A 21,894-nucleotide genomic window follows, 5' to 3' on the forward strand; every position below is an offset into this window, starting at 1 on the left:
CTGCCGAGAGTGTTTTACAGCTGGCAGTGTGCATCTTGTACTGCTGGCTGAGAGTCACATTCCTGCAGTCATGAGAGGGCATGAAAGCACAAAGCTTCCCTCTTGACTGGTAAATGCTTTGAGGGAATGGGTGGGTTAAGGTTAAGTCAATAGAAGTGCCCTGAAGGACTACTGTGGTGTTGGACAGCCTCCCCGAAGGTCTTAGGCCTCACGTTACCAGAGTCACTCTTCCATCACCCTGGTTGTAGAGCTACATCCTGAATGTTCACCTATTACTTGTCTGTTCCTGTTCCTGTTCCAAAGGAAGTGTCTGATGTCTTGAACTCATCTCGGAATTTAAAGCACCCGCAGTGAATGTCCTTTTCCTCCTCAGGGAAACTTGATGCTGGTGTTGTGTCTTAGAGCATCAACAGCAGGCCAGGAACATATCCAAAGGGAAAGGAGGCAGGAGAGGGAGGGCAAAGTCCAGAGCGGAATGGAGCTAATATACCTGCTGACTTGTGCATCCCCAGTTTCCTTCGCCCCTCTATTGGCGGCCGTGCCTTCAGCTGCCGAGGCCTTAAGCTCTGGAATTCCTTCCCTAATCCTCTCTACCCCCCTCTCTCTCTCTCCTCCTTTAAGACACTCCTTAAAATCTACCTCTTTGACCAAGCTTTTGGTCACCTGTCCTAATATCTCCTTATGTGCGGGACTGGAGTCACATATAGGCCAGACCAGGTAAAGACGGCTGGTTTCCTTCCCTAAAGGACATTAGTGAATCAGTTGGGTTTTTATGACAATCCGACAGCTTCATGGTCACTTTTACTGACACCAGCTTTTCAATTTCCAAATTTTAAAAATTAATTCAACTTCGCAAACTGCCCTGGTGGGATTTGAACTCATGCGGGTATTTCGACTTTGTGCGAAGGTGTAAAAACAGGTGACAGCGAATCAGAAGCCCGTTTCACATCTCTTCCGATTTTTATTTCTACTGAAGTCAATGGAAGTGAAAACAGGGAGAGATGTAAACAGGCTGCCGATTCGCTGTCACCCGTTCTACACTATTGCACAAAGTCCAAATCTACCCCCTATTCTCTGGATTAACCAATCCAGTAACATAACCACTACACCACCATACCCCCACAGTCCAATCATTTGCCACCATTCATGATTAATGACCACTTGGGGGAGATCCCAACAAAGAGTAGATACTTTCAGGAAAGGTGGGGGAAGGGAGAAAGAATTGGTGAAAAAAAAACAGTTCTCAACTTCCTGAAGTGGAAGAAAGTGACAGGTGAACACATTGTTTACTAAAACCATGTCCTGATACTGTGGTGATGCTCCTTCCATCACGCTGCTTGTCCGACATCCAGTACTGGATGAGCGGAAATTTCCTCCAACTAAATGTTGGGAAGACCAAAGCCATTGGCTTTGGTCCCCGCCATAAACTCTGTTCCCTCGCCACCGACTCCATCCCTCTCCCTGGTCACCGTCTCAGGCTGAACCAGACCGTTTGCAACCTTGGCGTCCTATTTGACCCTGAGATGAGCTTCCGACCCCATATCCGCTCCAGCACCAAGATCGCCTACTTCCACCTCCGTAACATCACCCGTCTCCGACCCTGCCTCAGCTCATCTGCTGCTAAAACCCTCATCCGTGCCTTTGTTGCTTCTAGACTCGACTATTCCAATGCTCTCTTGATCGGCCTCTCACCTTGCACCCTCTATAACTTTGAGCTCATCTAAAACTCTGCTGCCTATATCCTAACTCGCACCAAGTCCTGTTCACCCATCACCCCTGTGCTCGCTGACCTACATTGGCTCCTGGTTTGGCAATGTCTTGATTTTTAAAGTCTCATCCATGTTTTCAAATCCCTCCATGGCCTCGCCCCGCCCTATCTCTGTAACCTCCTCCTGCCCTACAACCCTCCGAGATCTCTGTGCTCCTCCAATTCTGGCCTCTTGCACATCCCTGATTTTCTTTGCTCCACCATTGGCGGCTGTGCCTTCAGCTCTGGAATTCCCACCCTAAATCTCTCCACCTCTTCACTTCTCTCTTCTTTAAGATACTCCTTAAAACCTACCTCTTTGACCAAGCTTTTGCTCACCCATCCTAATATCTCCTTATGTGGCTCGGTGTCAAATATTGTTTGATAATCGCTCCTGTGAAGTGCCTTGGGATGTTTTACTGCATTAAGGCGCTATATAAATGCAAGTTGTTGTTATCATTGCTACAAGCAGGAGCGAAAGCAAAAGATGTAATAATAATACAGTTCAATTTCACAAGACCACAAGATAGTTACAGACGAGGAAGGCCCTTCAGCCCATCCATCCCTATAGTCCACCCCATAGGGGTCCGCTTATGGATCTTCTCTGCACTGCCTCCAGTGTTTGAACATTTCCCTTGAGTGCTCAAGGTGTGAGCTGACCAGAGTTCTGTACGGTTTGAGCGTGACTTCCTCTGTTTTGGTCATGTAATTCAACATTGTATTGGTTTTGTTGATTGCTGCTCTGCATTGGTTGGCCATGTTGAGTGTTGAGACTCCTAGATCTCTTTCAGCTTTATCCTTAGCTATTTCAGCACCATTCACGGAGTACGTGTGTCGCCCATTTTTCCATCCTATGCACTGTGTTAAATTTAATCTGCCGCTATTCTGCCCACTTGCACATCCTGTCCAACTTGTTCTGTGACTTCTGAGCTGCCTCTTCCCATTCCACCGCCCCTTCTAGTTTGGGATCGTCTGCAAATTTGGCCACTTTGCATTGGGTTTCTGAGTCCAAGTCATTGATGTAAATTAGAATCAGTAGTCGTCTCAACACCGATCCCTGGGGCCACTACTGTTTCTAGTTTACATTGATGACTTGCGAAAAAGCACGTATTTCAGAGGGTGCCACACCGAGCACAATAGAGCTCCCACACTCCCACACACACACACACACACACACACACACTACACACACACACACACACACTCACTCACTCACTCACACACACACACACACACTCACACACACACACACACACTCACTCACTCACTCACACAGACACACTCACTCACTCACTCACACACACACTCACACACACACACACACACACACAGACACTCACTCACACAGACACACACACTCACACACACACACTCACACACACACACTCACACACACACTCACTCACTCACTCACTCACTCACACACACACACAGACACTCACTCACACACACACACACGCATGTACAGACAGATTTAATGGCCCCGATATTAATGGAGAGAGTGCAGGTGATGCTGAAAATAGCCGAATAACCCGACAAGGCCGGGGAGGCGGAGATCCCGCTGATCTTAACGGAAGACCTCATTAACATATTGTAGTTCCATCTCCACCCGGCAGACGGCCAAATGGACAGCCTGGCCGACGGACGGGAAGCAACACCAGCGGCAGGAGGCGGCAGCCGGGGACTCTTGGGGATGGTCTCCCGCAATCGAGAGGAGGGGAAAGGTGGACAATCTGGCTTGGGGGGGGAGAGATGCCTGCGATCGGGGCTGGGGGGGAAGAGAGGCCTGCGATTGGGGCTGGGGGAGCGGGGAGAGAGGCCCACGATTGGGGCTGGGGGAGGGGGGAGAGAGGCCCACGATTGGGGCTGGGGGGGGAGAGAGGCCCGCGATCGGGGCTGAGAAAGGCTGAAGGCTTCCTTGAGGGGCCGGGGAGAGCACTCCTGCTCCTCCTGGCCCACAGGGAGTGCTGGAAAGACACTTACCTTGTGGGGCCTGCAGCTCCTGCCTTCATTTCACCGCCGGGTTTTCTGAACCCTGGGAAGCCCTGTAGCAACAGTAAATTTCAAATCAGGCTCCCTATTGCAATGTGAGAGTCTGATTTAAATATGTTAATGAAGTGTCCAGCTTCTCCATGGCGGGACACCCAACATCCTGATATCCGCTGTGGAAAGAATGGCGACCGAGATATTTTATTCAATGATATTTTAAAGTGTGAAAAGTGTGACACAGAAAGTCAGAAAGTGTAGTGCAGGGGTCCCCTGTGTCCATCCCCCTCTCAAACAGATATGCCACTTTGGATGCTGTTGGGGGGGATGACTTATCAGGGGAAGGCAGCAGCAGCCAACTTCCTGGCACCACGGGTAGCTCTGCTGCACAGGCTGGGAGGAAAAAGAGTGGCAGAGCTATAGTGATAGGAGACTCAATTGTAAGGGGAATAGACAGGCGTTTCTGCGGCCGCAACCGAGACTCCAGGATGGTGTGTTGCCTCCCTGGTGCAAGGATCAAGGATGTCTCGGAGCGGCTACAGAACATTTTGAAGGGGGAGGGCGAACAGCCAGCTGTCGTGGTGCACATAGGCACCAACGATATAGGTAAAAAAGGGGATGAGGTCCTAAAAGCAGAATATAGGGAGTTAGGAGGTAAATTAAAAAATAGGACCTCAAAGGTAGTAATCTCAGGATTGCTGCCAGTGCCACGTGCTAGTCAGAGTAGAAATAGGAGGATATTGCAAATGAATACGTGGCTAGAGGAATGGTGCAAGGGGGAGGGATTCAAATTCCTGGGACACTGGAAACGGTTCTGGGGGAGGTGGGACCAGTACAAACCGGACGGTCTGCACCTGGGCAGGGCCGGGACCGCTGTCCTAGGAGGAGTGTTTGCTAGTGCTGTTGGGGAGGGTTTAAACTAAAGTGGCAGGGGGTTGGGAACCTGAGCAGGGAGAGAGAGGAAAGCGTAACAGGAAGGGACAGAAGGTATGGAGTAATAGGTAAAGTGTTAAAAAAGGAAAAAGCAGGAACTAAGCGTCACAAAACAGATTTGAAAGTTCTTTATCTGAATGCACGTAGCATTCGTAATAAAATGGACGAGTTAACGGCACAAATAACTACGTATGGGTATGATCTTGTGGCCATTACAGAAACATGGCTGCAGGGTGACAACGACTGGGAATTAAATATGCCAGGGTATTTAACAATCAGGAAGGACAGGCAGGAAGGAAGGGGAGGTGGGGTGGCTATGTTAATAAAGGAAGGAATCACTGTAATACAGAGAAATGATATTGGGACAAAGCATCAAGATAATGAAACAGTTTAGGTGGAGATAAGGAATAATAAGGGAAAAAAAACATTAGTGGGTGTAGTATATAGGCCTCCTAATAGTTGCAACTCTGCTGGAAGAAGTATTAATCAGGAGATAGTCGGGGCATGTAATAAGGGAACAGCCATAATTATGGGGGATTTTAATTATCATATTAACTGGACAAATCAAATTGGGCAGAGCAGCCTTGAGGACGAGTTCATTGAGTGCATCAGGGATGGATTTCTTGAGCAGTATGTAACTGATCCTACAAGGGGGCAGGCAACCTTGGACCTGGTCCTGTGTAATGAGTCAGGATTAATTAATAATGTCCTAGTTAAGGATCCCCTTGGAACGAGCGACCACAACATGGTTGAATTCCATATCCAATTAGAGGGTGAGAAGGTTGATTCTCAAACAAGCGTACTGAGCTTGAATAAAGGAGACTATGATGGTATGAGAGCGGAATTGATTAAAGTGGACTGGGAAAATAGATTAAAGGGTAAGACGGTACATGAGCAGTGGTGTTCATTTAGGGAGTTATTTTACAACTTTCAAAATAAATATATTCCACTGAGGAAAAAAGGGTGTAAAAGAAATGACAGCCACCCGTGGCTAAGTAAAGAAATCAAGGATAGTATCCGACTAAAAACAAGGACATATAGGGTAGCCAAACTTAGTGGGAGGATAGAAGATTGGGAATTCTTCAAAAGACAGCAAAAAGTAACTAAAGGATTGATTAAGAAAAGGAAGTTAGATTATGAAAAGAAATTAGCAAAAAATATAAAAACAGATAGCAAGAGTTTCTATAGTTATATAAAAAGAAAAAGGGTGGCTAAGGCAAACATAGGTCCCTTAGAGGATGAGACCGGGAAATTAATGGTGGGAAACATGGAGATGGCAAAAATGCTGAACAAATATTTTGTTTCAGTCTTTACAGTAGAGGACACTAAGAATATCCCAACACTGGACAAACAGGGGACTCTCGGGGGGGAGGAGCTAAATACGATTAAAATCACTCAGGAGATGGTACTCAGTAAAATAATGGGACTCAAGGCGGATAAATCCCCTGGACCTGATGGCTTCCATCCTAGCGTCTTGAGGGAAGTGGCAGTAGGGATTGTGGATGCTTTGGTGATAGTTTTCCAAAATTCCCTGGACTCAGGAGAGGTCCCGGCAGATTGGAAAACTGCTAATGTAACACCGTTATTTAAAAAGGGTAGTAGGCAGAAGGCTGGAAATTATAGGCCAGTTATCTTAACATCTGTGGTGGGTAAAATTTTGGAGTCTATTATTAAGGAGACAGTAACGGAACATTTAGATAAGCATAATTTAATAGGACAAAGTCAGCATGGCTTTATGAAGGGGAAGTCATGTCTGACAAATTTGCTTGAGTTCTTCGAGGATATAACGTATATGGTGGATAAAGGGGAACCAGTGGACATAGTGTATTTCGACTTCCAGAAGGCATTCGACAAGGTGCCACATAAAAGATTATTACTTAAGATAAAAAATCACGGGATTGGGGGTAATATTCTGGCATGGGTGGAGGATTGGTTATCGAACAGGAAGCAGAGAGTTGGGATAAATGGTTCATTTTCGGACTGGCAACCAGTAACCAGTGGTGTTCCACAGGGGTCGGTGCTGGGTCCCCAACTCTTTACAATCTATATTAACGATTTGGAGGAGGGGACCGAGTGCAACATATCAAAATTTGCAGATGATACAAAGATGGGAGGGAAAGTAGAGAGTGAGGAGGACATAAAAAACCTGCAAGGGGATATAGACAGGCTGGTGAGTGGGCAGAGATTTGGCAGATGCAATATAATATTGGAAAATGTGAGGTTATGCACTTTGGCAGGAAAAATCAGAGAGCAAGTTATTTTCTTAATGGCGAGAGACTGGAAAGTACTGCAGTACAAAGGGATCTGGGGGTCCTAGTGCAAGAAAATCAAAAAGTTGGTATGCAGGTGCAGCAGGTGATCAAGAAAGCCAACGGAATGTTGGCTTTTATTGCTAGGGGGATAGAATATAAAAACAAGGAGGTATTGCTGCAGTTATATAAGGTATTGGTGAGACCGCACCTGGAATACTGCATACAGTTTTGGTCTCCATACTTAAGAAAAGACATACTTGCTCTCGAGGCAGTACAAAGAAGGTTCACTCGGTTAATCCCGGGGATGAGGGGGCGGACATATGAGGAGAGGTTGAGTAGATTGGGACTCTACTCATTGGAGTTCAGAAGAATGAGAGGCGATCTTATTGAAACATATAAGATTGTGAAGGGTCTTGATCGGGTGGATGCAGTAAGGATGTTCCCAAAGATGGGTGAAACTAGAACTAGGGGGCATAATCTTAGAATAAGGGGCTGCTCTTTCAAAACTGAGATGAGGAGAAACTTCTTCACTCAGAGGGTGGTGGGTCTGTGGAATTTGCTGCCCCAGGAAGCTGTGGAAGCTACATCATTAGATAAATTTAAAACAGAAATAGACAGTTTCCTAGAAGTAAAGGGAATTAGGGGTTATGGGGAGCGGGCAGGAAATTGGACATGAAGCTGAGTTCGGATCGGTCAATGCCCTGTGGGTGGCGGAGAGGGCCCAGGGGCTATGTGGCCGGGTCCTGCTCCGACTTCTTGTGTTCTTTAGATTTGTGGTTGGGATCAGATCAGCCATGATCTTATTGAATGGCGGAGCAGGCTCGAGGGGCCGATTGGCCTACTCCTGCTCCAATTTCTTATGTTCTTATGTTCTTATGTTCTTAAAGAAGCTTTGTGGATTCAGGAGCCCCGGGACATAGCCCATGGCAGACTGGCACAGCACCAAGGTCACATGGGCCAAGATATCGATGCCAACAACTGGGTAACAATTGCACCAAATTTGATGGGGGGAGGGAGAGAGGGAGATGGAGAGAGGGGGAGAGAGGAAGGGGGAGAGAGGGAGAGGGAGAGAGGGGGAGGGAGAGAGGGAGAGGTAAGGAGACTATTTGAGCTATTTGATCATCTCAAACAAAAAGAATATTCCAGTGCACCGTGGTTAAAAGTATCAGGGGAGAGGTGATGTGATGGATTTAAATACCATCCTGGGATCAAGGTTTGTATCAAGCCCAAACTGGTGTGATGGAAGTCTCTTCCTCTTGCCCATTTTAAGGGCCCTCTCTGAAATGGACTTGGGACAGACTTGGCCCAGTTCCTGGACACAATTCCACAAACCCAAAACCTGACCCTGATTTGCAATGTATTGATAGTCTTCCCAAAGGAGCCAACAAGATTGGTCAGCGTGGCCTCCAGTTTTAGAAATATTAGGATTTGTTTTGCATTGTGAGGCTCCCAGCACGGAGCCTCGCTCGACGGGGGCACAATTCGGCAAATCGAGAGGGGAAGTCAGTGTTCTAGATTCACACTGGAACCACAGGAATGTCATGGGGCCGATTTTCAGATGACGGAGTGGGTGTGTGGGGGTCGGGGGGGGGGCTCCAAAAATCGCTAAAATCCGGAGCGGGTTCGGAGCCCGGCTCCAACCCGCTGACTTCCGGGTTTCCCAGTGATGTGTTCAGGTGTGTGCACGTTCCCGAATGCGGGACTCCCACCGGCAATTAAAGCCGGCAGGATGATAATTTGCATAGTTTGTCAGATAGTTAAAGTACTTGAACTACTTGATTGACGAGATATTTTGACAGGGGTGCAATTTTGAAGGATCCTCAGCGTGTTTCCCGTGCTGTGGGAAACACTCCCTGTTGGAGCAGACGTGTTTCAGCCAGCAGCCAGTGGGAGATGCAAAGGATTATTTGACAGGTGGGGGGAAAACGTCATTTATTGCAGCAGGGCATTCTGTCACTTCAGACAAAGCATTGGCTGCAACACCTTTGTGTTTTCACTCAAAATTCTTACTTTCCACCCGAAACTCTGCTGTGCAAACATATTTACCTACTTTGCGGACCCCCTCAAACTCACACCGTCAGGATGGGGAGGGCGCCATGGCTGCATTCACCACTTCATCTGAGGACGAGCAACATCACCAGCCTCGCCAGGCACGGCGTCCACCTCCGTCACGTGGAGCTCCACAACCCAGTGCTGTGCCACAGGCACCTGCACAAGAGCTCGGAGGGCAACAACAGAGGGAGCGACGTCGCAGGAGGCACTACCCTCGCCACAGGGTCTACAGACCGAGGTTCAGCTTCCTGGACCTCTCTGAGGAGCAGTGCATACGGAGGCTCAGAGTGAGTCACCAGGTAGTCGCAGACATCTGCAGCCTCCTTCACACCGAGCTGCTCCCGGCTGGGCCGAGCAGCATCTCCTTACCCGTCGCTGTCAAAGTCACCACTGCCCTCAACTTCTTCACCTCCGGATCATTCCAGGGTGCCACCGGGGACATCGCCGGGGTCTCTCAGTCGTCTGCACACAAGTGCATAAGGCAGGTCACCGATGGCTTGTTTCGCAGGGCCTCGCACTACATCAATTTCCCCATGGGCGACCTCAGCCAGATGGAAGGGGGAGTGGGATCCATGCTGTGTCTGGCTTCCCACGGGTACAGGGTGTAATCGATTGCACCCATATAGCAATACGAGCACCTCCACACAAGCCAGGACTGTTCATCAACAGGAAGGGCTATCACTCCATCAACATTCAGCTCATTTGTGACGACCGCAAGAGATTCCTTCACGTGTGCGCCAGATACCCTGGCAGCTGCCACGATTCCTTCCTCCTCCGGGAGTCCTACATCCTGCCCCTCTTCCACGCACTGAAAACCCACAAGGGCTGGCTCCTCGGGGACAAGGGATACCCCCTGCACACGTGGCTCATGACACCTCTGAGGAACCCCACCACCGAGCAACAGCGTCGATATAACGACAGCCACATCGCCACCAGGTCTACAATTGAGCTATAGGGCTGCTCAAGATGCGATTTAGGTGCTTTGATCGTTCTGGGGGAGCGCTTCAATACGCACCAGACAGAGTGGGAGCATTATAATTATGTGTTATGCCCTATACAACAAGGCACAACAGAGGGGGTGCCGCTTGAGGAGGCCCCATCCACATCTACCACCCACATTGAGGAGGAGGAGGAGATGGCGGAGGAGGAGGCGGAGGAGGAGGAGCAGGAGCAACCCACGGGCAGAACGGCGGCTCACCCGGCTGCTCGTGACGTCGGGAGTCACTGATATGTGAACGGTTCTCCTAACATCAGACAGTGTGAAGAGTCCAGTCCTCACCACCTGGATAGAGCAGTGCCCACACCAGCCCCCCCCAATTCCCTGCACAAAACAGTCCTGTAACTACACATACACCCACTGTAGAGTGACCCAATGGATGGCATCAAGAGTGGAGGTTCATGGAGAACCTCATGAAAGAGCCCTATTACAGAAGCCAGTCAAGAATGGCCAAGACGTGGCAGTAGTGGTGACAAAAATAATATTTAATGTGAGTTTAACAAAAAGCAAATATAAATAAAAAACACCCTTGTGCATCCCCTTTGTGCTCACAAAACTTTCACCTTTCTCTTCCTTCTACTCCTACGTGGTGCATCCCCTGTGGCTGCAGCAGAGGTAGTGGCAGGTTGTTCTTGTTCATGTCCTGAGCAATTAGATGCTTTGGACCTACACCCTCTGGGTTTTGGTGCCCGTGAGGGCCCCTCCAAAGACTGCTCCACCTGCACCTGTGCAGGGGCAGACTCGGCCACCTGGAGAGGAGGCAGCATTGCAGGTACTGGTTGAGAGGGGGGCAACGGGTGAGACGTGGGAGCGCTTTGAGTGTCGTCCCCACTTCCATGTCCCCTTTCACCATCATCCCTTCCCTGGACCAGGCTCACATCACTCCTACCACTCTGCTGGATGAGTTTGGAGGACATGTCTGCAGCCTTTTAAGGCCAGTGCCAAAGCATCTGCCTGCCTGTTTAAGGCGGCAGAATGTTGTTCACATTGAGTCCGAACGGCTGTTGTCAGGGCCTGAATGGACACATTTGTGAGCCATGATTGAAGATCCATGGAGGCTAGCCTTCCCTCCATCGCAGACATTCCCGCACTTACCCGCGACACTATCTCAGAGTTGCCCTCACTTCACTGTGATGTGGAGATGCCGGTGATGGACTGGGGTTGACAATTGTAAACAATTTTACAACACCAAGTTATAGTCCAACAATTTTATTTTAAATTCCACAAGCTTTCGGAGGCTTCCTCCTTCCTCAGGTGAATGGTGTGGAAATGAAATTTTCGAATCCTTCGCATTTGAAAATCACAGAACAAAGCCTGGTGATTACTGCCCGTTGCCAAGGCAATCACAGTGAGCAGACAGAAAGGTGTCACCTAAAAGGCCACCGAATATACAAACCCCCAAAAAAAAGAGAGAGAGAGAAGGAAGACAGTCAATGACCCGTTATATTAAAAACAGATAACATTTGTTCGCTGGTGGGGTTACGTGTAGTGTGACATGAACCCAAGATCCCGGTTGAGGCCGTCCTCATGGGTGCGGAACTTGGCTATCAATTTCTGCTCGACGATTTTGCGTTGTCGTGTGTCTCGAAGGCCGCCTTGGAGTATGCTTACCCGAAGGTCGGTGGCTGAATGTCCATGACTGCTGAAGTGTTCCCCGACAGGGAGAGAACCCTCCTGTTTGGCGATTGTTGCGCGGTGTCCGTTCATCCGTTGTCGCAGCGTCTGCATGGTCTCGCCAATGTACCATGCTCTGGGGCATCCTTTCCTGCAACGTATGAGGTAGACAACGTTGGCCGAGTCACAGGAGTATGAACCGTGCACCTGGTGGGTGGTGTCCTCTCGTGTGATGGTGGTATCTGTGTCGATGATCTGGCATGTCTTGCAGAGGTTGCCGTGGCAGGGTTGTGTGGTGTCGTGGACGCTGTTCTCCTGAAAGCTGGGTAATTTGCTGCGAATGATGGTTTGTTTGAGGTTGGGTGGCTGTTTAAAGGCGAGTAGTGGAGGTGTGGGGATGGCCATAGCGAGGTGTTCGTCATCATTGATGACATGTTGAAGGCTGCGGAGAACATGGCGTAGTTTCTCCGCTCCGGGGAAGTACTGGACGACGAAGGGTACTCTGTTCGTTGCGTCCCGTGTTAGTCTTCTGAGGAGGTCTACGCGATTTTTCACTGTGGCCCGTCGGAACTGTCGATCGATGAGTCGAGCATCATATCCCGTTCTTACTAGGGCGTCTTTCAGCGTCTGTAGGTGTCCATCACGTTCCTCCTCGTCTGAGCAGACCCTGTGTATTCGCAGGACCTGTCCATAGGGCTTCACTGTGACAGTATCTCAGAGATTCCCTCCTGTACCTGTGCCACCATTCCATTCATGCAGGAGTTGGACTCCTCCATCCTCTGCGCGATTGTGGAGAGTGCGCGTGGCACCTGTTCCAGCACCTCGCAAATGTGCTGCTGCCCCTCGATCATTCTCCTTTTCATGGATGGTCCCCAGAGTTCAGCATCTGTGAGCAGCTGAGCAGAGCCTGGAAGAGAGTGCTCCCACTGACGTGGACTCTCCACAGCTGCCCTGCCACCAGTGTCTGCTCGTGCTCACATGTGTGTGGTGACTCACCATGTGCGACCCCAACTAACTGAGGATGGGGACCTACCGAGGTGTGTGTATCTGTGCTGGTAGATGGCTCGTTCAGATGTGACGGTGCCCCCTCAGAGGCCGGCTGGTCCTCTGAGGAATCGCCCTCCGCCGTCACAGTGGTCGCTGAAGGCCCTGTAAGAGAACAGAAGGCAATATTAAGCATCATCACAGATGTGTCATGTTGCGATGAGCATACTGAGGTGCTGAAGATGGCAAGGCATGTTAACATCAATTCATATTGTGTGTGCTGAATGTTAAGGTTCTGTCACCAGACGTTTGTCGGGTGCCAGTCTCGGTGTCCCCGACGGACAGGCACTCGAGGTACAGCTCAGCTCCAGCATCTCCTGCTCCGCGTCTGTGAAGACGACGATCTGTTGTGGGCCCCCTCCGGTCCCCTCCCTCTCCCGTGCATTCTGGGCTCTCTTCTCCTATAAGGGGAGTAAGTGCAGACACGTGAGTGAGTGATGGTGACATGGTCAACCACTGAATGCATTGGTTTGGGTGAGGCTGACCGTGAAAGAGATGCATCAGAGGGTGAGTATGAGGCAGAGCCATGACATTGTATGAGGATTGGGTTGAGTGGTAGTGGTGGGATGAGTACTGGGGAGGTGAGGAAATGCAGGTAAGTTGAGGATGAGGTTTGAGTGGGTGTGGGGAGTGATGTGATAGAGTAGTGTTGGCAGTGCAGAATGAGTGGGGGGGTGGGGGCGGTGATGTGGAAGACGGAGTGTAGGAGAATCAGTACGTTTACTCACTTTGACTGACCTAGTTAGGTCATTGAAGCCCTTCCTGCACTGGATCCAGGTGCGGGAGATGTTGCTGCTGCTGGTGACCTCCTCTGCCACCTCGAGCCAGGCCTTCTTGGTGGCAGAGGCAGGGCCACTTCCTCCTGTCCGCTGGGTGAAACACATCCCTCCTCCTCCTCACCCCATCCAGTAGCACCTGGAGTGAGGCACCACTGAATCTAGGAGCAGCCTTTCCCCTGTGCTGCTCCATTGTGGTGTGTGGGTGTTTGCTCCAGGAGCAGCCATTGGAGGACTGCCCCTTTAAATAGAGCTCCTCCAGTTGACAGCCTGTGATGCGGGTGCGCAGTCCGCCCGCTGCGCAGCTTTCCGATGACAAACCCGGAAGCCACATTAAGTGGCTCCAACTTATCCACGATACCGTGGGGAGCTGACAGATTTTATTGGTCGGGTTACCCACGCGCCCAAACGCCCCCCCCCCCGCTGCCATCCCGCCTCCCCGCTAATATCGGGGCCCATGTATGAAATGTAATTCCCAATGGGGAGGGAATCCAGACTACTCTGAGACTGGTAGACCTGTATTATGTTATGTTAAAGAGATGCTATGTTAAACTTGTATAGAACCTTGGTTAGACCACACTAGGAGCACTGTGCACAGTTCTGGTCTCCATATTATAAATAAGGATATAGAGGCATTGGAGAAAAGTTCATCCTCGTAAATCTATCGGGAAAGACTGAACAGGCTGGGGCTCTTTTCTCAAGAAAAGAGAAGGCTGAGGGGTGACCTGATAGAGGTCTTCAAAATTATGAAGGGGTTCAATAGGGTAGATGTAGAGAAGATGTTTACACTTGTGGGAATTTGTCCAAAAGTAGGGGCCATAAATATAAGATAGTCACTAATAAACCCAATAAGAAATTCAGGAGAAAATTCTTTATCCAGAAAGTGGAATGTAGAACTTGCTACCACAAGGAGTAGTTGAGGCGAATAGAGTAGACGTAATTAAGGGGAAGCTGGATAAACACATGAGGGAGAAAGGAATAGAAGGATATCCTGATAGGGTTAGATGAAGTTGGGAGGGAGGAGGCTCGTGTGGAGCATATACACTGGCATAGACCAATTGGGCCGAATGGCCTGTTTCTGTGCTGTAAATTCGATGTAATATGTCATTTTATGTATTTATTTGTCTCCCTCAGGACAAAATGAGCTAATTTGCTCAGAGGCTAATTGCCTTACTTGCCTTAGAGGCGGTGAAACAAAGGTTCACTAGATTGATTCCTGGGATGAGAGGGTTGTCCTATGAGGAGAGATTGAGTCGAATGGGCCTATACTCTCTGGAGTTTAGAAGAATGAGGGGTGATCTCATTGAAACATATAAGATTCTGAGGGGACTTGACGGGGTAGATGCTGAGAGGCTGTTTCCCCTGGCTGGAGAGTCTAGAACTAGAGGGCATAGTCTCAGGATAAGGGGTTGACCATTTAGGACTGAGATGAGGAGAAATTTCTTCACTCAGAGGGTTGTGAATCTTTGGAATTCTGTCCCCCAGAGGGCTGTAGATGCTCAGTTGTTGAGTATATTCAAGGCTGAGATCGATAGATTTTTGGACTCTAGGGGAATCAAGGGATATGGGGATCGAGCAGGAAAGTGGAGATGAGGTTGAAGATCAGCCATGATCTGATTGAATGGCGGAGCAGGCTCGAGGGGCCGTATGGCCTACTCCTGCTCCTATTTCTTATGTTCTTATGTTCAAGTGGTCTTTTGAAGTGGTTTTCATATTTAAAAACTGAATAAATATATCACTCTAGAATGCTCTATAATGCATTTCGAATTGCCTGTCAGAGTGTATAATATTTACCTTCTCAGCAAGTCAAGTAATTCTCTTTATCCTGCATGTTTGTTCCAGCAGGTACCCGTACCATGTCCACAGTAATTCAATTGCTGGTTTCCTGTCCCTAACCATTACTCACACAGTTATAAATGGAACGGGCAGTTGGTTAGATACTAGTCTTCACCATCTGAGAGCTGAGTTCAACGCAAACCATCCTGATGTAGCAATAGCCTGGGTACGGTAGCATAGTTACTGGACTAGTAATCCAGAGGCCTGGACTAATAATCACGGAGTCATGAGTTCAAATCCTGCCATGATAGCTGGGGAATTAAAATAAAATAATTAAATAAAAAAACCTGGAATTAAAAAAACTAGTATCTGGTTCACTAATGTCCTTTAGGGAAGGAAACCTGCCGTCCTTACCCGGTCTGGCCTATATGTGACTCCAGACCCACAGCAATGTGGTTGATTCTTAATCACCCTCTCACCATCACCTCCTCAAGGGCAATTAGGGATGGCCAATAAATGCTGGCCTTGCCAGCGATGCCCACACCCCGTGAACAAATTTTTTAAAAAGCCCCGCCCATCTGCTGGCCTGGAGGGGCTTTAGATGAAATGAGTTGGGCAGTCTCGACCCAGCTCCTAGAGGATTTGGACCCCACCTGCCTGCTTATTTGCCACTTACTGGCGATTTCACTCAGAGGCTAGGAGATGGCTGGGGTGGGACAAATCCCCTTGGTGTAGTGGCGATGACTCTTCTGAGAGTGGGACTGAGCCGTCTTGTTGGGGCAGAGCAGACGCACTTTACTCTGTATCTAATCGTACGACACCTCACCGGGGAGTGTCTGAGGCTGGCGGTGGGTGCCTGAAATTGAGAGTATTCAAATCCTTCTTCTCCTCTTTCTCTTCTGTGCACGAGGCGGCCCATTTCTTCCACTGCTTTACATCCAGCAGATACCTGGGTCGTTCCCTGCCCTTTCTCCGTGGACGGTTCATTAGTCTGACTCCCCACGCCGCACGAGGAGAACCGGCTAGACACGATGGTGGGGGGGAGAGAGGGGGAAATCACCACTCCGCTCCCATCGGACGCGAGTATCCCACTGGATGCTAACCTACTATTCGGGGATTCTGGTTTCTGCTGGCCAGGGAGTGAGTCTTCATCTTCCCGCTCAGAGCGGGGAACGCTACCACTGAGATCTCCTTCACTTTGGCGAGCGCAAATTTAAAAGGATAATTAAACATTAATTTATATTAATTGTCCCAATTCCAGGAAACAAAGCAGCGGGGATGGAGGAAAGGACGTGGAACTGCCGGACGTTTGTGAAGATGAGGCCATTTCCTGAGCACTCTTAGCATGTGCATGCTGTCTACACTCTGTCACACACTGGTATTTGGCCTGTCTTTGCTCGACTATATAGAAAAAAAAATCACTTCCACGTGCAAGTGTCATTCCCACACGGCTGCCATGAACCAAAGCTTCTGAGGACACGAAGGGAGAGTCTGACCATCCCACTGACGTCTACGCAAAGAGAGGCAGAGAAATGAAATGATTCCTGCTTTTAGAACTTGTCTTGCCAGGCAAAACGAAGCCTAACGCGGTTTGCAAATGGAATGTGCTAACTGCAGAAGATCGATGTGTTCATCATCCGACTGCTCTATTGTCACCCCATCCTCTTTGTGAACTGCTGTACAGCTCGTACGGCTGCTGGAGCGTCCACTCTCATTGATCGAGCTTACTGTTGAAATACTTCATTTTAATGGGACCAAACGCTAGTTTTTGCTGCTGTGAAAATTAACAACGATGCCTGGTGAAGGGGGACTTTTCAAACAAAAGGGTGGATTTCCGTAGTTTACCCAACGACACTTTGAGTTGACTGAGTGTCATAAACCACATGGTTCTGTGTTAGAGAGCTGCAGCCGTTCCCCCACTTTCCCCGCAGTCTAATGCACTATGGGCAGGACACCGCTGGGGGTCATCGGAGTGCGTCCCTGAGCTGGGCTGCTCAATATTCCAAAGATTTGTGTCTCTGAAATCATTTTTTTGTTAATAATGTATAATATTACAGTGATTCGTCAAGCGGGCTTCATGGTAAAGGGTGAATGGGGCATAAGTAAGTTAGCCTTTTTATTGATTTAGATAGTTCAGTGATTGATTTACACCCTTCCCTGATAGAGGTCTTTAAGGTTACGAAAAGGTTTTGATAGGGTAGACATAGAGATGTTGTTTTCACTTGTTGGGGAGACCAGAACTAGGGGTCATAATTATAAGATAGTCACTAATAAATCCATGATGTGGAGATGCCGGTGATGGACTGGGGTGGACAAATGTAAGGAATCTTACAACACCAGGTTATAGTCCAACAATTTTATTTTAAAATCACAAGCTTTCGGAGATTATCCCCTTCGTCATTCACCTGACGAAGGGGATAATCTCCGAAAGCTTGTGATTTTAAAATAAAATTGTTGGACTATAACCTGGTGTTGTAAGATTCCTTACTAATAAATCCAAGAGGGAATTCAGCAGAAACTTCTTTACCCAGAGAGTGGTGAGAATGTGGAACTTGCTACCACAAGGAGTAGTTGAGGTGAATAGTATAGATTCATTTAGGGGGAAGCTAGATAAACACATGAGGGAGAAAGGAATAGAAATATAGAAACATAGAAAATAGGAGCAAGAGTAGGCCATTCGGCCCTTCAGGCCTGCTCCACCATTCAAAATGATCATGGCTGATCATCTAACTCAGTACCCTGTTCCCGCTTTTTCCCATATCCCTTGATCCCTTTAGCATTAAGAAATATATCTATCTCCTTCTTGAATACATCTAATGACTTGGCCTCCACTGCCTTCTGTGGTAGAGAATTCCACAGGTTCACCACCCTCTGAGTGAAGAAATTTCTCCTCATCTCAGTTCTAAACGGCATACCCCGTATCCTGAGACTGTGACCCCTGGTTCTGGACTCCCCAGCCATTGGGAACATCCTCCCTGCATCTAGTCTGTCTAGTCCTGTTAGAATTTTATATGTTTGATAAGATCACCTCTCATTCTTCTAAACTCTAGTGAATGTAGACCTAGTCGACCCAATCTCTCCTCATACATCAGTCCTGCCATCCCAGGAATCAGTCTGGTAAACCTTTGTTGCACTCCCTCCATGGCAAGGACATCCTTCCTCAGATAAGGAGATCAAAACTGCACACAATACTCCAGATGTGGTCTCACCAAGGCCCTGTATAACTGCAGTAAGACATCCCTGCTCCTGTACTCAAATCTTCTTGCAATGAAGGCCAACATACCATTCACCTTCCTAACTGCTTGCTGCACCTGAATGCCAAACCCCTCTCCCCCACTCCACCCCAGATAATATAACTAACGTCCACACAGCCCCCTTTGTAAGGGGGTCCAAGGCCACAGGTCAGGCCCAAGTCCCAGGTGGTCCCGACATGGGGCCGAATGAAGGATATGTTGATGGGGTTTAGATGAAGTAGGGTGAGAGGAGCCTCGTGTGGAACATTAACACCTGTATAGACCAGTTGGGCCGAATGGCCTGCTTCTGTTCTGTATATTCTATGTAATTAATTCTAGGTAATTCCCCACTCTCCAACTTATATCACATACCGTTACAGAGCACGGAGATAAGAAATCTGCGGGGTTGCGATCCCAATAGTTACATCAGGAGCGTGACACGGGATCCCGCCACTGAACCAGTCAGAGTTCGTGGCGTCAAGGGGAGGAATCTGCAGGAGCAAGTCTTCAGCAGTGTGGGGACCTATCTCCAGCCAATCTCCCTGGTAACGCCAGTGTTAGATGTCCAGGCCGGGGAGGAGGGGAGGAGGGGAGGAGGGGCCTCGAAAAGTGGTGGTTGTTAACACGAGCGGCCCCCTTGTGCTGGGGGCTGGTACACCTCGTCTCACTCGGCATACCCGTCTCCAAACTCCAGAGTGGGGAGCCATGCCTCCTTCTGTCTCGGGGCCTTATGAGGGGAGGAGCTTCAGCCCTCCTCTTGCAAGGCCTGCGGACTGGGGGTGGGGGCGGGGAGACTTGCGATGCTGGGCATTGCCACAATCCACCAGCCTCTGAGTCAATGGGCACATCATCGGAGTCATAGTGGGTCCTCGAACGCCCCATGTGGGGACCACCTGGGACTTGGGCCGAATCTGTGGCCTTGGACCCCCTTACAAAGGGGGGCTGTGTGAACGTTAGTTATATTATCTGGGGTGGAGTTGGGGGGAGGGGTTTGGCATCTCTCACAGACTTGGCAGCAATCGCCAGACTTTCTGGTATGTTGGAAGTGGGGGTGCATCTAGTGGCTTTGGTGCCCTCATAAGGTATGTAAATGATTGATCTCGTATGACCCCGTGAACCCCAATAGGGTCAGCTTCAGAGGTCACCAGTGAGCGGATTCTGTCACCTACACCAGGATATCACCCCCCTCCCCCGCAGATTTTCAGCCCGGTGGTTTCTGACGGTAACACATGAAGCAACGTTAGGCTGCATTGAACAGAACGAGAGATCGCACTGTATCTGTGTTGCCATAACAACCCCACACAGGCCGTTCTACCTTCCCGTCTTGTTATCACGTTTAGAGTGCGTAATGTCGATACAGGCAAATCATTAAAACAAGCTCCAAAAGATGGACTACTGATAACATCTGGTTTGCCGGCCCACTCCGTTAGTGGTCACAAAATGTGGCCTGAAATATTACTGCAAAAAATAATCTGCTCCAATCTTTAAATCCCTCAACTAGGCACACTCCTTACAGTCACACAGCTTAGTCACATAGCTTACAGTCATGCAGCATACAGTCACACAGCTTACAGCTTACAGTCAAACAGCATGCAGTCATACAGCATACAGTATACAGTCACACAGCACACAGTCACACAGCATACAGTCACACAGCATATAGTCACATAGCACACAATCACACAGCTAACAGTCACACAGCTTACAGTCAAATAGCATACAGTCACACAGCATACAATCACACAGCATACAGTCACATAGCACACAGCACACAGTCACACAGCACACAGTCACATAGCTAACAGTCACACATCTTACAGTCACATAGCACACAGTCACACAGCTAACAGTCACACAGCTAACAGTCACACAGCACACATGCACACAGCACACAGTCATATAGCACACAGTCACACAGCTAACAGTCACACAGCACACAGTCACACAGCATACAGTCACACATCTTACAATCACACAGCATACAGTCACATAGCACACAGCACACAGCACACAGTCACATAGCTAACAGTCACACATCTTACAGTCACACAGCATATAGTCACATAGCACACAGTCACACAGCTAACAGTCACACAGCACACATGCACACAGCACACAGTCATATAACACACAGTCACACAGCTAACAATCACACAGCATAGAGTCACATAGTACACAGTCACACAGCTAACAGTCACACAGCATACAGTCACAGAGCACACAGTCACATAGCATACAGTCACATAACACACAGTCACACAGCTTACTGTCACATAGCACACAGTCACACAGCTAATAGTCACACAGCACACAGTCACATAGCACACAGTCACACAGCTAACAGTCACACATTTTACAGTCACACAGCTTACAGTCACACAGCACACAGTCACACAGCTTACAGTAACATAGCATACAGTCACATAGCACACAGTCACACAGCTTACAGTCACACAGCTTACAGTCACATAGCACACAGTAACACAGCTAACAGTCACACAGCTAACAGTCACACAGCATACAGTCACACAGCTTACAGTCACATAGCACACAGTCACACAGCTAACAGTCGTGCAGCTTACAGTCATGCAGCATACAATCACACAGCTTACAGTCACATAGCACACAGTCACACAGCTAACAGTCACGCAGCTTACAGTCACACAGCAAACAGTCACACAGCTTACAGTCATGCAGCATACAGTCACTCAGCACACAGTCACACAGCTAACAGTCACACAGCAAACAGTCACACAGCTTACAGTCATGCAGCATACAGTCACTCAGCACACAGTCACACAACACACAATCACACAGCTAACAGTCACACATCTTACAGTCACACGGCATATAGTCACATAGCACACAGTCACACAGCACACAGTCACACAGCTAACAGTCACACATCTTACAGTCACACAGCATATAGTCACATAGCACACAGTCACACAGCACACAGTCACACAGCTAACAGTCACACAGCACACAGTTACACAGCTTACAGTCACATAGCTAACAGTCACACAGCTAACAGTCACACAGCACACAGTCACAGAGCTAACATTCACACAGCTTACAGTCATGCAGCATATAGTCACATAGCATACAGTCACACAGCACACAGTCACACAGCTAACAGTCACACATCTTACAGTCACACAGCATATAGTCACATAGCACACAGTCACACAGCACACAGTCACACAGCTAACAGTCACACAGCACACAGTTACACAGCTTACAGTCACATAGCACACAGTCACACAGCTAACAGTCACACAGCTAACAGTCACACAGCTTACAGTCACATAGCACACAGTCACACGGCACACAGTCATGCAGCATACAGTCACACAGCCCACAGTCACACAGCTAACAGTCACACAGCACACAGTCACACAGCACACAGTCACATAGCACACAGTCACACAGCTAACAGTCACACAGCTAACAGTCACACATCTTACAGTCACACAGCATATAG

At 48.7% G+C, this 21,894-nt stretch overlaps 1 protein-coding gene across 5 annotated transcripts in view; it reads left to right on the forward strand.

The window, feature by feature from the left end:
• The window catches only part of camkk1a (calcium/calmodulin-dependent protein kinase kinase 1, alpha a), a 242,381-nt gene extending 224,870 nt beyond the window's left edge, over positions 1–17,511 (forward strand). For all 5 annotated transcript variants that reach the window (XM_068007926.1, XM_068007925.1, XM_068007923.1 and 2 more), the window contains one exon: positions 16,439–17,511. In XM_068007926.1, coding sequence (XP_067864027.1) covers positions 16,439–16,511 — 73 coding nt within the window. In that variant the 3' untranslated portion in view covers positions 16,512–17,511. The remainder of the gene's footprint in view (positions 1–16,438) is intronic.
• The last annotated feature ends 4,383 nt before the right edge of the window (positions 17,512–21,894 follow it).

Source organism: Heptranchias perlo, chromosome 28 (genome assembly GCF_035084215.1).
Source record: "Heptranchias perlo isolate sHepPer1 chromosome 28, sHepPer1.hap1, whole genome shotgun sequence".
In the NCBI taxonomy this organism is placed as follows: Eukaryota; Metazoa; Chordata; class Chondrichthyes; order Hexanchiformes; family Hexanchidae; genus Heptranchias; species Heptranchias perlo.